The sequence below is a fragment of the Oppia nitens genome, unplaced genomic scaffold, assembly GCF_028296485.1.
Source record: "Oppia nitens isolate AA-2021 unplaced genomic scaffold, nextdenovo-longstitch-racon4-pilon3 scaffold6_pilon_pilon_pilon, whole genome shotgun sequence".
Classification (NCBI taxonomy): Eukaryota; Metazoa; Arthropoda; class Arachnida; order Sarcoptiformes; family Oppiidae; genus Oppia; species Oppia nitens.
In genome coordinates this window covers 3,807,491-3,821,755 of record NW_026533250.1, presented here as the reverse complement: position 1 = coordinate 3,821,755, position 14,265 = coordinate 3,807,491, and the positions used below count along the sequence as shown (strand labels likewise).

The window sequence follows — 14,265 nt, the reverse complement described above, 5'->3', positions numbered from 1 at the left end:
AGAAATTATATATATATTGTAAATGTTAATAAATTATAAATATATTAATAATAAATGGTAAACACTTGTCATCAATTTTTTTTTAAAAAATTCCTTAATAAAAAATAAATGTATTTTGATTTATGTTACAAATTAGAGTCTTTTATTATTAGTAAATTAAAGTGCAATACTTTTTTCGGTATCAACTTATCTTTATATTTAATTCAATAAAAAATATTGATGTTATTATACTTATTGAATTTATATTTAAATTGCATAAAAAAAGTCTAAGTCATGTCATATCAATGTTTTTGTTTAATTGTAAATACTGTATAATACGATAAATTTCATAATCATTTACAGTCAATATTTGGCATATATTCTGGTTTAAACTGATTTAAAGCTTTCCAAAGCTCAGGTATAGTGTAATATAAAATACATGAGTAGTATGTGATATAAATTTATATATAAATTATATATTAATATATTATTTTACTATCAGATTCTTGTTGTACATTGGTTGTGCAAATGTTCAAATCAATAACAAAAATTTTTAATCAATTAATGATTAATTGTTAATTTTAAAATAAAAATATCAACACAAAGTCATATTTTTTAATTATTTATCTTAAATAATATTTAATATAAATTTCATTCAATTTGTTATGATTATGTACAAAATATAAATAATTTTTAGATAAAACATTTTTAAAATAATTTATTAGATATTTATTAATATTAAGAGATCATTCATTTTTCTAAAAATTTTTTTATTATATTCAAAATTATTATTTATTTTTTTGGAAACAATATAAGGAAATCCCAGGAAATGATTAGTCCATAGCAGAGATCATGCATTGAATATATGAGTTGTGATCATTCAACTGAAACATTAGTGAATCAATTGATTTAGCGATGATTTATGGATGTGTGAACTCGTTTTGATTTATATATTTTTTTGTAAACTATTTGTCAGAAACAAAAAATTTTAGACATCCTATAGGTATAATAGGAACAATGGGTCTCTCCTCCAATTGATCCCCAGCTCTTCATCCATAAGCCCTAACAATGACTTAACATTTTAAACTATCATTTATTATATGCCGACAGAAACGGAATTAATTTTGTATCTCTAAGTGTTTGAAACACATCCTGAATATTGTGGCCGCTATTAGTCGTCGATATATAAATCAATGCATTCAACTATAATAGCATAGAATCCTATATTTTTTTTGCTGAGAGAAAAAAAATAATATGTTAATACCAATGGATTTTACAAAGTTTACAATTTATTATCATCATTATTATTTTATAATAACTGTTTTGTCAATTATACAATTGTGTTTATCATCATCGGTAGATGACAATAATTTTGAAAGTCAATACAAAGGTTTTAAAGTGTTGAGATTATTGCCCAATACTGTGGATCAGTTGCAATACTTATCCGACATATCCACCGATCTATCATTAGTGATACCAAATAAAAAGATCGACTTTTGGACCCAACCTAAAGATGTCAATTCAAGTGTCGACGTTATGGTATCGCCAGATATTTATATAGATATTTGTAAAAAATTTTCAAAACAAAACATTAGGAATAATGTGATGATTAAGGATGTGGGAGAGTATGTCTTATAATTTATAGTATGATTTCATCTGAGTTTATAATTGAAACGATAGATTAGTTGAACAGGAAAAGAGAACAAATGATGACCAACTCATGGGCTACCGAACCAAATCATGGGCTCAAAACTCCAGTTCCTTTTTCGAGGCCTACCATTCCATTACTGAAGTAATTCGTTTGACAAATATCACCAAATGTACAAATTTTTAAATATAAAATTGTTATCAATTATGCTTTAGATTTACCAATTTCTTGAAGATCTGCATAGTATTGATACAGAATTGAGTTCAATTGAAACAATTGGTACGACAACTGAGAATAGACCGATGAAATTATTCAAAATTGGTACCAAAAGTAAAGACAACTCGCAAAAGCCTATTATATGGATAGACGCCGGTTTGCTATTAAATTATCCAAAATAATTATATCAATAAAAATAATGTTATTTTGAAGGCATTCACGCCCGAGAATGGATCGCACCGTCAACTGCTCTCTATATCGCTCATAAGGTATATACAATCAGTTGTATATATTGTACTATAAAACTAAATATAAAATTAATATTTAAACCTTTAAATGTTGAAAAAAGTTGATCACATCAAGTGATAGTGATGTCAAACATATGCTGGATGTCTATGACTATTATATAATGCCCAGTGCTAATCCTGATGGATATGAATGTAAGTAAAATACAAATAAAAAATACATTTGTTTTTAGTTTAATTCACACAAATTATTTGCATTAGACTCGAGATTATCGGACAGAATGTGGCGAAAGACGAGATCACATAATCCGTCGTTTTGGGGGTAATTGTCGTTTTATATACAATTTTTTCTATACTTAAATATACATAATTTGTTTAAATTACTAACAAATTGCTATTTTTAAAGGCTATTTTGTCGCGGAGTTGATCCAAACAGGTAATCTAACTTTTATATAGTATAGTATGAATTATATTATTATTATTATATTTGACATAATCTTGAAAAATAATGATAGAAATTATGGCTATCATTGGGGAAGTGCTGGAAGTAGTTCTTATCCGTGCTCTGAGACCTATCACGGAAAGGCTCCCTTCTCTGAACCGGAAACTAAAGCCATATCTGATTATATATTGACTAAAAAAGATAACATCAAAGTTAGTATACATTAATGAAAAAACAAATTATAGATTTATTATTGTGACTAATGTTTCCTATAATAAAACACAGATGTATATAGCAATGCATTCCTATTCCCAGTTCATATTAACACCCTGGTAAGTTTAGCATTTTTCAAAATAAATATTTATTTTATATAATATTAAATATTATATTATGAATGACTTAGGGGCTGGACATCAGAACTACCGAAACAATACAATGATATGGTTTCAATGGGACAAAAAGCTGCACAAACATTACAGCAAAGATATGGCACCCACTATAAGGTGGGCTCCAGTACTAGAATATTATATGCAGCCTCCGGTGGCGCCGATGGTATAATTTTTTCCTATATATTGTATTTCCAATTATTTAAGTGAGATTTAATTTGACACAACAATAGACTGGGCTCATGGAACTGCAAACATCAAATACAGCTATACATTTGAATTAAGAGATACTGGTGTTTATGGTTTCATACTTCCGGTCAGATATATCATACCGACCGGTGAAGAGACGTTTGACGCAATCAAAACTATGAGTTATGAAATTAAAGACGAATACAAACTAAAAGCAATTAATACATAAAATTTAATTACAATAAAACAAATTAAGAATTTATTTAATAAAAAAAACTTTGAGCACAAATCATTGATCAAGTAATTTGTAATACAATTTTTATCCTAAATATATCGTATTTATTATGTTTTTAAAAAATGTCACTCAAAAACCAATTGGAAAGACTTATTTCACTAATATATAAAACTTGTCTATAAAAACAATAAAATTAACAAATAATAAAAAAAATTACAGGTATGTTTGTTTGTATTTTAATTTATATATATATATATATATATAGTTGTGCTCAATATCACAGATCATTTCCAATAAGTACTATCAATACGACAATAATTCAACCGAAATGCCCACAATGTTTATGCGTAACCATAATATAAATTTGTGTTTTTTCCTATTAAAAACAGTTTTTTGCGATTACCAAATAAAACATATGTTGAGATCTGTCTGTATTGACTGTAAATAATTTAATCGATCCATGATTTATATCACAGCTAGATTTTTTCAATTTAAATATAACTATAAAATATTTAAAAACATTTGTTTCAAAAAATTGAAATGATTAAAAAAACCTAATGAAATTATAACAAATTAACATTTTGATAAATTAATAATTAAAAAACATATTTATCATATATATATATATATATATAAATATAAGCTTATAAACTCAATTGAGCTCTTTTTAAATTAACTATATATTAATAAAACACAGTTTATGGCATATCGACAGAGCGTATCACCAGTTCCTCGACTAGCAATCACTGCAGTTGTTTTTTAATTGTCCTGAAATTAAATGATGCAAATAAATGTTAGTTATCAAACAACAAAAAAAACCATAATATAAATAAATACATTATTAATAGTGTCGTAGTCTGGTTGGACAGACATAACAAGTGAGTGTTGGCGCACATCTTTATCCTTATCTGATTGCAATTCCTCTAAAGTTTGTTGAACTTTCAAATGAGATCTAAGTTGAGCTACAATTACATTCAAAAAAAAAAAGAAACAAAAATAAAAGTTAAAACAGATAATAAAAATGTCATATAAATAAATTGCTAACCGATTGGCCACAACGTGTTGACTATAGTTCGGGCTAAAACTAATCTAATATTTGGTACGTTATCGGCGGACAAATTGAGCAAATGGTCGAGCATTTTGTCAATAAATAATTGTACGGAAATCGACTCATTTTGAATCAATTGTTGGCAAACTAAAATATATGTCTGTCTTTGGACCCATTTGGTGGAGTCAGCAAACTGTGTGTTAAGTTCCCAAATAATGTCTAATCTATTATCGCCAGCAATGGACGAGTCGTAGAGACTCGACTCAAAGATTTGTTTCATTAAAACTGATACCAAACGTATGGCTGCTATCCTCACTTCAGATACTAATTTAAACAAACAAAGAAAAAATAAATTAATTTCAAATAATTATTCAATTAAAATTTTAAGTCAAATACCTTTATCATTGAGTAATACCAAACCAATTGGTAATAAATATTCTTTAATTTCATTGGCTGAATATATATCAGTTAAATCCATGATTTGAACGGCTAATGTACACCTAAATCTCCAGTTTCTATTATTATCCATTTTTAAAAAATCGGCTAATTTTGGAAGTATTCCCTGTTGTTGTGGTCTAAGTAATAATTTAAGAAATTGTGCTAAATTTTGAAGAATTCCGAACCGCACTTCATCTAAATCCTTCATAAAACTCAAGAAAATTGGCAACAAATCTCTTGTAGTCAATTCTGAACCTAATATTAGTGACATTTGATGCAAACTGGATGCCAAAGTCCAGCGCACTTTTACTTGCATTTCTGCGGCTAAAAGTTCATAAGTTTCTCTCAGACACAACCAATTTTTACGACCCAAAGTCAAAGCCACTGCTGGAAGACTATAAGCACAGTGATGGCACAAATCGGGATCAACTGTTTGATAATGTATTGGATTCGTCATCGATAAGTAGTGTTCCAAAAGATCGTTGGGAATGATATCTTGAGATGGCGGTGGTCTCCGGTATGGAAACATATATCCGGAACCCATCGCCATTGAGTCTTCAAATGAAAACGACATGAGCTCTGTTGGACCTTCCATTACATAATTTAATAGCGGTTCCCGGACACACATTATATCGTTTGAGGTATAATTTGGTCTATTATACTCAGTCCAGGCACTCCTGTCGTAACTATTATATAGCATATATTTGTTTTGATCTTTATTTTCAAATAGATTTGGTATAGCTTTTTGGTCATCACTTAAATTGGTTCCTATTTTTACTATTTCTTTTGAAACATCTTTCTCAACCGATTGTGCCGACAGAGTCGATGAATCGCCAATTTGTTCACTGCTTTCTGTCGACAACTCATCCCTACACTCTATGCTATCCAATGATTGAACTTCGAGTTCAGGAAATGTTGAAATAGGAGTTTTCCAGTAAAATAAATCATTAAACTCTGGATTTTCACTCTGCTTATTGTCAACCGGTATCAATAAGTTGCTCATCTCATCGCAAATAGTCTCCTCAACATCTTCTACATCAATATCTGTGGGCGAGTTAGCAGTCGATCCATTACTACCTAAACCACTATCATTGCTTGTATGATCTTCAATGACTACAATACCATTATCTGAATAATAGAGACCGGTTTTTGTTGGATCGGCAAATGTAGAGATAAATGGACCCAACGATTGAAAGGCAGATGTCTTTACCCAACGGGACTGATCGTTGAGTAAATTGACAAACAATGGTGATAATATATCTTTTCGTGTCTTATTTGATACAGTGATGGCAACGGGAACAAAGAAATCGGCGCAACTCTTCCTGACGCCCCAAATGCTGTCCTGACATAGACTCCGAAATCGAGGCAACTGTTATAACATTGAAACAATTATGTGTCAATTATTATTACCGGTAAATAAAAAAATATTAAAATTAAAATTAATTACCAGAATCTCTTCGGTTACAATCTGGCCAACAATAGAGCAAATTTCACCAAAATTTGAGGCACATATGCGGCGCACGTGGAAACTGGCGTCCAAACACAAACGGGTAAATGTTTGCAGTAATAACTTTTCAGTTGAATCTTTGCCTAAAAATCTAACCATTTTGCCCATCATCTGTAAATATACATTATAAATAATCATTTAATTATAATAATAGTCAACAGTACTAATTTAATTTTATAATTAAACTGTTCTCAAAATAACTGATAATTTATTAGCACTAACAATAATAAGTACTAAAAATCGGTTTCTAAATATAATTATTTTAATAAATATCGATAAATTGTCAAAATCTACTAAATATAGCTAATAAGTCGTTAAATTTATAATAAATAAAATCAACTATAAATCAATCACTCGGACACTTCCACTGATCAAAGCGGCTGTGATATGAATTTTGTGTATTGAGTGAAACAGATCACTACCTCTTTGACGGGTGGATTTGTTGGGGGACTTAATAGTTAACTATATTAATCGGTCAACAATTTTATAAGGTATTTATAATTGTTATATTTATAGATTAGTTATCATATAAATCGATGGTGTCTTCTCTAATGCGATTATGAGGAATAGTATGGTATAACTGAACTCATCAAAGCTGGCTGTGATATGACTACAAGTTTGTTACGACACATCACAACCACTTCGTGAGGTGAGTTACCCAAAGATAGGAGCGATGAAGAGTGAGAAAGAGAGAGGACAGACACACATCTAAACAAATGGGATATCAATTGTTTAATAATAATATTATTGTTGTTATTAATGTATGTTATGTCGTGTCAAGTAGGCTGTGATATGATTCAATGGTAACAGATCACCGCCAACTTGCACGACATATACACACATAAACACATTGAAAGCACATGTAGTTGTTGTTGAATGATATGATGAATACAAATACAAAAAACTCTTGAAGAGTACATGTCATGTGCACTCTCGGAGATCATCAAAGGTGGCTGTGATATGACTTATAGGCTTTACATTTCATCAGCCGCTTTGATGTCTACGCAAATGCACGTAAAAGGACTCAATTATTAATACAAATTGAAAATGAATAATCACTTTCTTGTAATTTCATGGCATTTGGCGCCAAATTATCTTTTCGTTTAAGTCATTCACAAAACCATTATATTATGAATGTCTTATTCATTGAAATTATAAATACATAAAAATAGTTTGTAAACAAATTACAGGAAGAGAGTGCTTATGAAGAGAGAAGAGATGACAACTATTTTTAGAGATTAGCCATCGCTATGAAAATCATGTGATAAAAGTGAATAACAAAAAAATGCAATGATTTGTCATCCGATACCAAATGATAGTAAAACAATAATAACAAACAAACACATGGTTTGTGTGGGCACAACACAAAAAACAATGCCGTTTTCTGGACGTGTCGTCAAAGACAAGGTAGTGAGATGACTGTCATTGTAATACATCTCACTACCCATGTCTTTCACTAACACATTCAGATATTTGTCGCACCCATTCACCACAATTACAACTATATATATATATATATATATAACTAAATATAATTATATTTATAAAAAATATCTGACATTACATCGAGAAATATGTATTACTATGATATCAACATTACTATATAATCATAATATACCTAATATTTCAGGTAAATGCTTAACTATACGTAAATATATTATATAAATAATTAATATAATAAATTTCAGTAAAATAGTAGTTTCATTGAGTTAACGCCTATTTGTTATAATATATTAGCAAATAAATTAAACAATAAATGACTTACACCGACGGCTTCCATGCGGTAGTCATCCATATTTGAAAAATCAGTCAATTGTACCAATAGTGGACAAATATGCTCTTCAATAAAACCTTAAAAATATATATATATTAAAAACATTAGATATAATAATTTTAACACCACTTTTTTCATTTACATATTTCAATAATATTTTGCTCCAATAGCATCACAAACGCGCTTTGTGTCATTTTTCTAACCTATAAAATATATCAATTAAATATCAATTAAAAAATCAAGTTATGCTATAATTACATGACTATTAGTGTCGGTGAGAAGCCGTTGCATAATTGGCAATATATTAATGGCCACAGAGTTTGTTATATTATGCGATTGACTGCAAAGATATATACATATTTGAGGCAATTGTTCCACCATTTCAGCTCTAATGCTGGGCTCTAATTTAAATAGTTAATTATGTATTAAATTAAGACTACCATTGCTTATGTATATAAATATAAACAAACCTGTATCAACGGCTAACCGGGAGATGACACCCATAACTCTTGTAATATCATTAGTGTCGATATCATTGAGAGTTTCAATGATACTTCTGGCCACCACTTGTCTGTTAATACAATAAACATTTACACTATTATTAACAACATATACTTGTATTGTCACTTAAAAATAACAGATATAACTCGTATGTTAGTAATGTTTAACAAATGTAAATATAGTGTAATAACAATAACTATAATAATAATAAAGTTGGCGACAAATTTAATAAAATGTCAAAATTGAAATACAAGTACTTATTAGCTAACTTGTAGTTTGACACAAATATTTAATAAATCAATAATAAAAATCAGTGTTTAATTTACAATAGAAATGCGGACAAACTATGAAAACATGTCTATAATGGCGGGACAGTCATGCAGTTAAGGCAGATGTGCAACAGCCTTATGGTGTGTTCCCGCCAGTGATGATGGATGCTTCCGGTTCAATGGCTCAATGCCTCCCAGTGCTCTATACACACACACACATACATACTGTATATTATACATACACACACATATATGCTGCTATAACTTGTGTCTTACTTCAACTACATTTAAATAATTTGTTGCATCCAATTTGATAATCATAAAAAATAGATTATATATTCATCTAAATAAATATAAATATATCTCAATTGAAAATGTTTGAAAACTGATAAAAATAGATACCAATTGAATAATAAAAATAAATGTATATATGTTTGAAAATTTAATGCAAAATTTGAGAATAAGTTATATATATATATACATATAAATATATGAATAGTACCAATAGATTAATGTAAATAACGTAAAACAAATAGTCAAATATATGTATGGATCCGTTTTATGGCAATGTGTGGTAATGTTGGATGTGTTGGATTGGCTCCAAAAGAGTAAAGACTGGTTAAGCATTAGTGTGTAGTGTGTCGTAGGGATAGAGGAGTCAAATGACAGACTTGTGATGAGATGCCTGTATTCTTATGCTTCTCTTGTGTTAAGTTATGGCTCATCAATGCCTACACTCTATCACATTATGAGTGCTTACATTAGACTTTGGATAAAAGCTATAAGTCAGTCAAGAGTAAGTGTATGGCAATGGTTTGGTATAGTATGGGATGGTTTGAAATGGTTGGCCACATATCACAACAGCAGGTTTCCACTGTTTTTAGTGGTGTTTAAAGCTTGCAATTTCAAGATTTCCTCTTTTCATAGGAATGTGCCGAATATACTGCCCTTAAGGCTATTGAAACGAACCAACACTTTGGGCTAAATTCAAGTCAAACTTATGTCGGCATTACTTCTCTAAACTTGTCCTTAAAATCACTTCACATGAAATCGTTTACTAAACTCAACATCTTTTTCAATAAAACATTTCTAGACTATCAATATATTTATATTCAATAGTATATTAACAATTAAATTTATTCAATAATACTAATTATATATTCATCATATCTAATACTTTATTATGAATATTATTTATTACATTGTGATATGATATACAATATGTGTGTGTGTGTGGTTAGGCATTGGACTTAAAACATTGGTATTACTGTAAATGATAGCATTGAAAATGTATTTCTCTAACATTAACTTTAGAGATCATTAACCGAATAAAGTTGAGCTCAAGTATGTGTATGTATATGTGCTGTCAACTAGATAACAGTGCCATTAGAAGCAAACAATTATCAAATAAATTCAAAATATAACTAAAATATTACTAAATTGTAGTCAACTAAATGAGCGCAATATAAAAACATATCATTTTGTTTATAACATGACATCTTGTGACTTATGGTTGGTTTGATGAGAAATAAGCAATTGTTGGCTAAAACTCATTAATTATACACTACTATATACAACACACTTGTCATCTCAAATGTTATCTTTAAATCTTCAAAACAATGCTATGAATGTCTGACACAATTGTATGTAAAGTATTGGTTGCAACAAAATAGGCATTGCTTTTCGCGCCATTAGTTTAATACTTGAAATACTAGATATATAATAGTTTTACTAATATTTTTATATTATAAATATATACTTTCATTATATAATTTCTAATATAAATTTTTTTTAAGAAGTGGGCGTTTAAGTAGTCGACCATCAAATCAACTAATATTACACACTATTCAAGCATTCATTCATTCAATTCATTGATGAGAAAAAAGTCAAAACAAAAAATACTAAACTTTTATCTAATATCTCAATGTAAACACAAATATTATAACAGTGACTATCATCACAATCACAAACATGAGACCATCTCAAGACAAAACAGATTCAATCGACTGTTTATTTTATGAAAGTATAGTTAGAGATGCCATGTCTCAAGTGTTTTTCATATAAATCGTATATATTTAGACATTTTAATGGTAACAATAAGTGACATAATAGTGACAAACCTGTGAAATATGATGTCAGACATGCAGTACTTTTCCAATCTATCGATGGGTTGGAGCGCATCGTCCGGATTAGTCAACTGGTCTTCAAAGTGATTGACATTGATATTAATGGTAGCATTACTTGGATTTGTGTCGTTGTTATCGTTGATACACTTATTTGTATTTGTACTCCAGTTTCCAGAATTGGTCACAATATTATTGTCACTGGTGTTGGACTGTCCCGACTCTTGATTCATATTTGGCGTATCGTTTGACGTGTTTTCACAAACAGTCATGTCTTCAGTCATTTGTGTGGTGTTTCTGATAAGACAATGAAATATAAGCAAAACAATGCCTAATGGGTTGCCATTTGGCGCGCATAGTGTCCAATGGTGTGGCCATTGGTGAGTATTGAGGGCAAAGGCATGAAAGGCATGTGTCGTATGTAATGACCGCTCAAATGTTTGAAACAGTGTTGTGTTGAGAGTCAATACAAAGTATGGACTGCTTTTTGGCAACAAAACTAATGCCTCAATGTTGGGAACAGTAGTGCGCCTTCACTTCCACTGAATGCCAACACTCCTACAGCACTGGCAGTGGAAGGGCTGCTGTACTACCAGTGCTCTCTCACATCACTATTGCTGTGACTCTGCCATTGCTTTCGGTCCACTCATCTAAACCACACTATGGCTGAGACTATGAGAGACGAGTCTAATGTACACAACAGTCAGCACAGGGAGAGGGAGAAAGAGATAGATATAGTGTATGGAGTGTTGGCTGAAACACACAAATACTGAAAAAGAGAGACTGTTTGCCAAAACAGAGCTCTAAATGAGATAAATAATTGGCATTACTTTGCTGTACACATAGCTATAGGAAAGGCCTCTTTTCAAGGACTCACACAATTACAAGACTATCGCCTATCACTTGCTATGAATGCCATCAATTCAACAAAATGGAGACCACAGGCAGGTCCTTATCACTCAAGCCATACCAATCCATACCATCACCGCATAAACCGATAGAAACAGTACTAAACTAATTGTCATTCACTTGTATTGCAATTGTTTTGATAATTAAAGGCTTTCCCTCTCTTAGTCCTAACAATTCATGTGTTTGTCATATGATATCAAAACAATAGTCCGAAAATGTCTACAAATTAATGATAAGCAACACATTGTTCATCAATGCTGTCATCAATTGTTTGCAATAACAGTCGTAACACTATATCGAGTGAATGCCATTGAAGGCCAGTAACCCTAACAGTGCTTATTATACAGACATTACTAAATGCATGCCTAATCACTATGACTATCAATAAATGGTCACACATTACATGACAACACTATGCCATTTGGTTAGACATCTCCAAGACATCACCACTTGAAATGGTTAAATCATAACTTATCAGTGGATGTGTTCATGTGATGGTGTGATTGGCGCCACACAACACACACATACATATCAAGCACTGTATAAGCAAATCATTTTACTGTATATCATATATACTGTGTTTAAAATGTGTAAATGTTATGTATATTTTGCTAATATTTACTTACATTTAGGATATAATAAAATAGTCGATTCAAATGTATTCATATAAATCACAAAACAGTTATATATTAATAAAATGAGGCAATTGTTTGGACACTGATTGCTGTAATGAAAACAATCGACACATTAATGATGTTATAAACGATATGATAGACTGATATCACACGTTATGTACGATCACTCAAAAAACACAGAGAGATATATATATACTGTATATTTGATTACAATTTATTAATACAAACGCTTATTGTATATCAAATCAATGGTCACACAAACGGTGATACACTTTACGAGAGAGAGAAAACACAAACAACATAACAGTTAATAATAATAACTAGAAAACCATTTGTATAAAACATATACCATTATATACATCACAACTACTGTATTATTATTATTATTATTATATTATAGCCTATTATACGTTCAATACGTTTATATATGTTTTAGAGTTTATTAGTGGAGTAGTGGCGACAAACTCACAGTCAAACCAAACACACATACAATTGAAAGCATAGGAGAAAAGCACTGAAAAAATATCACTAATAAATGCGTCAGAGAGTCACTAATGTACTAATACTATACACTAATGCCTAATGCGCGCCATTTTCTATATATTATTCAAAGTTATTATAGTTGTAATAGTAATCTATAGTCAAAATATAGTAAAGTATAGTAAAATATATACAACACATACAACACATACACTCACTCACACACCAAACATACAATAATTACGACTAACAACACACCCACCCAAACATTTTCTATCATTTGAATTTATTTTTTGAAATTGTTATTCAATTTAATTATAATATAGTTATTTATTTATATGATAAACTGTCCATGATAAATTAGCAAATTATAAATTTTCTAATATTTGATAAAAATTTGATTTTTTTTCGTTTTTTTCAAAAATTCATTTGTTTATAGGTTTGGTTACAAATAATTCAAATATTAAGGTCACATGTCTAGAGAAATATAGTCCAAATTGTTCACTGTTTGCACAGTTTATTGTTCGCCTGAATCGCCTCTCTCTATGTGTTTGTCGTTTACATTAGAAGTTTATTTTTTCGTTATTATTATTATTATTATTATTACCGATCCATTCATTTACACACCCAGTCTATATAAATACACTATTTTTTCAAACATTAATTCTGTTTTAAAGTTTTTTTTAATTGCTATAATAATAATAATAGTATAAAACATAATTAATATATTTGTATAAAATTTATATTTAATTTTTTATTCTGTAACTAAATAGATATGTTTAGCAATGACTTTAGTTTAGAATAGAAATTGTTATTTTTGTTATTAATTTTATCTAAAATAAATAAATAGCATAATTTAGTTTAATAAATATTTTGTTAAATAAAATTTAAAGTCATATGATTTATGCGGTCAATTCAAAATCAAATGTTGTTTACCAGTTATTTAATTGAATACCCGACAAAACGGGACTCGTATAGTACACAGGGATCGGGACTATAAAACGGTCGTCTAATTTAATGTATGTCTCAAAATCATGTGATGTCTCTCTGATGTGACCTCTGGTGGCAAACACTTTGTGGTCAATGCGTTCATTGCATCAAAACTTTTTGCAAACTTTTTTTTCTTTTTCTTTTTGTTGCGATCCATAAAAAGCAACTTTTTTTAACCACAATTTATGACTCTCTATAAAAATATAGCATTATATATACATTTGTTTTTTATAGTTTTGAATGTTGTTTTT

At 29.6% G+C, this 14,265-nt stretch overlaps 2 protein-coding genes across 2 annotated transcripts; one reads left to right on the top strand and one right to left on the bottom strand.

Annotated features, from left to right (window-relative positions):
* Positions 1–996: 996 nt before the first annotated feature.
* Positions 997–3,334, top strand: LOC128962703 (carboxypeptidase B-like). The gene is made up of 12 exons (XM_054309104.1): positions 997–1,000; positions 1,340–1,546; positions 1,665–1,771; positions 1,843–1,999; positions 2,057–2,112; positions 2,193–2,283; positions 2,350–2,410; positions 2,495–2,524; positions 2,604–2,742; positions 2,816–2,862; positions 2,934–3,082; positions 3,150–3,334. Exons 1-12 carry the CDS (start codon positions 997–999, stop codon positions 3,332–3,334), a joined length of 1,233 nt encoding a protein of 410 aa, XP_054165079.1.
* A 633-nt stretch (positions 3,335–3,967) lies between these two features.
* LOC128962668 (serine/threonine-protein phosphatase 4 regulatory subunit 1-like) lies at positions 3,968–13,008 on the bottom strand. Its single transcript, XM_054309064.1, has 11 exons — positions 12,536–13,008; positions 10,998–11,297; positions 8,578–8,678; positions 8,366–8,508; positions 8,250–8,310; positions 8,099–8,184; positions 6,274–6,444; positions 4,785–6,195; positions 4,386–4,712; positions 4,178–4,302; positions 3,968–4,108 (listed from the first exon to the last, which is right to left on the bottom strand). The coding sequence occupies exons 2-11, from the start codon at positions 11,282–11,284 to the stop codon at positions 4,100–4,102; spliced, it is 2,721 nt and encodes a 906-aa protein (XP_054165039.1). The 5' UTR covers positions 11,285–11,297; positions 12,536–13,008; the 3' UTR covers positions 3,968–4,099.
* Positions 13,009–14,265: the final 1,257 nt, after the last annotated feature.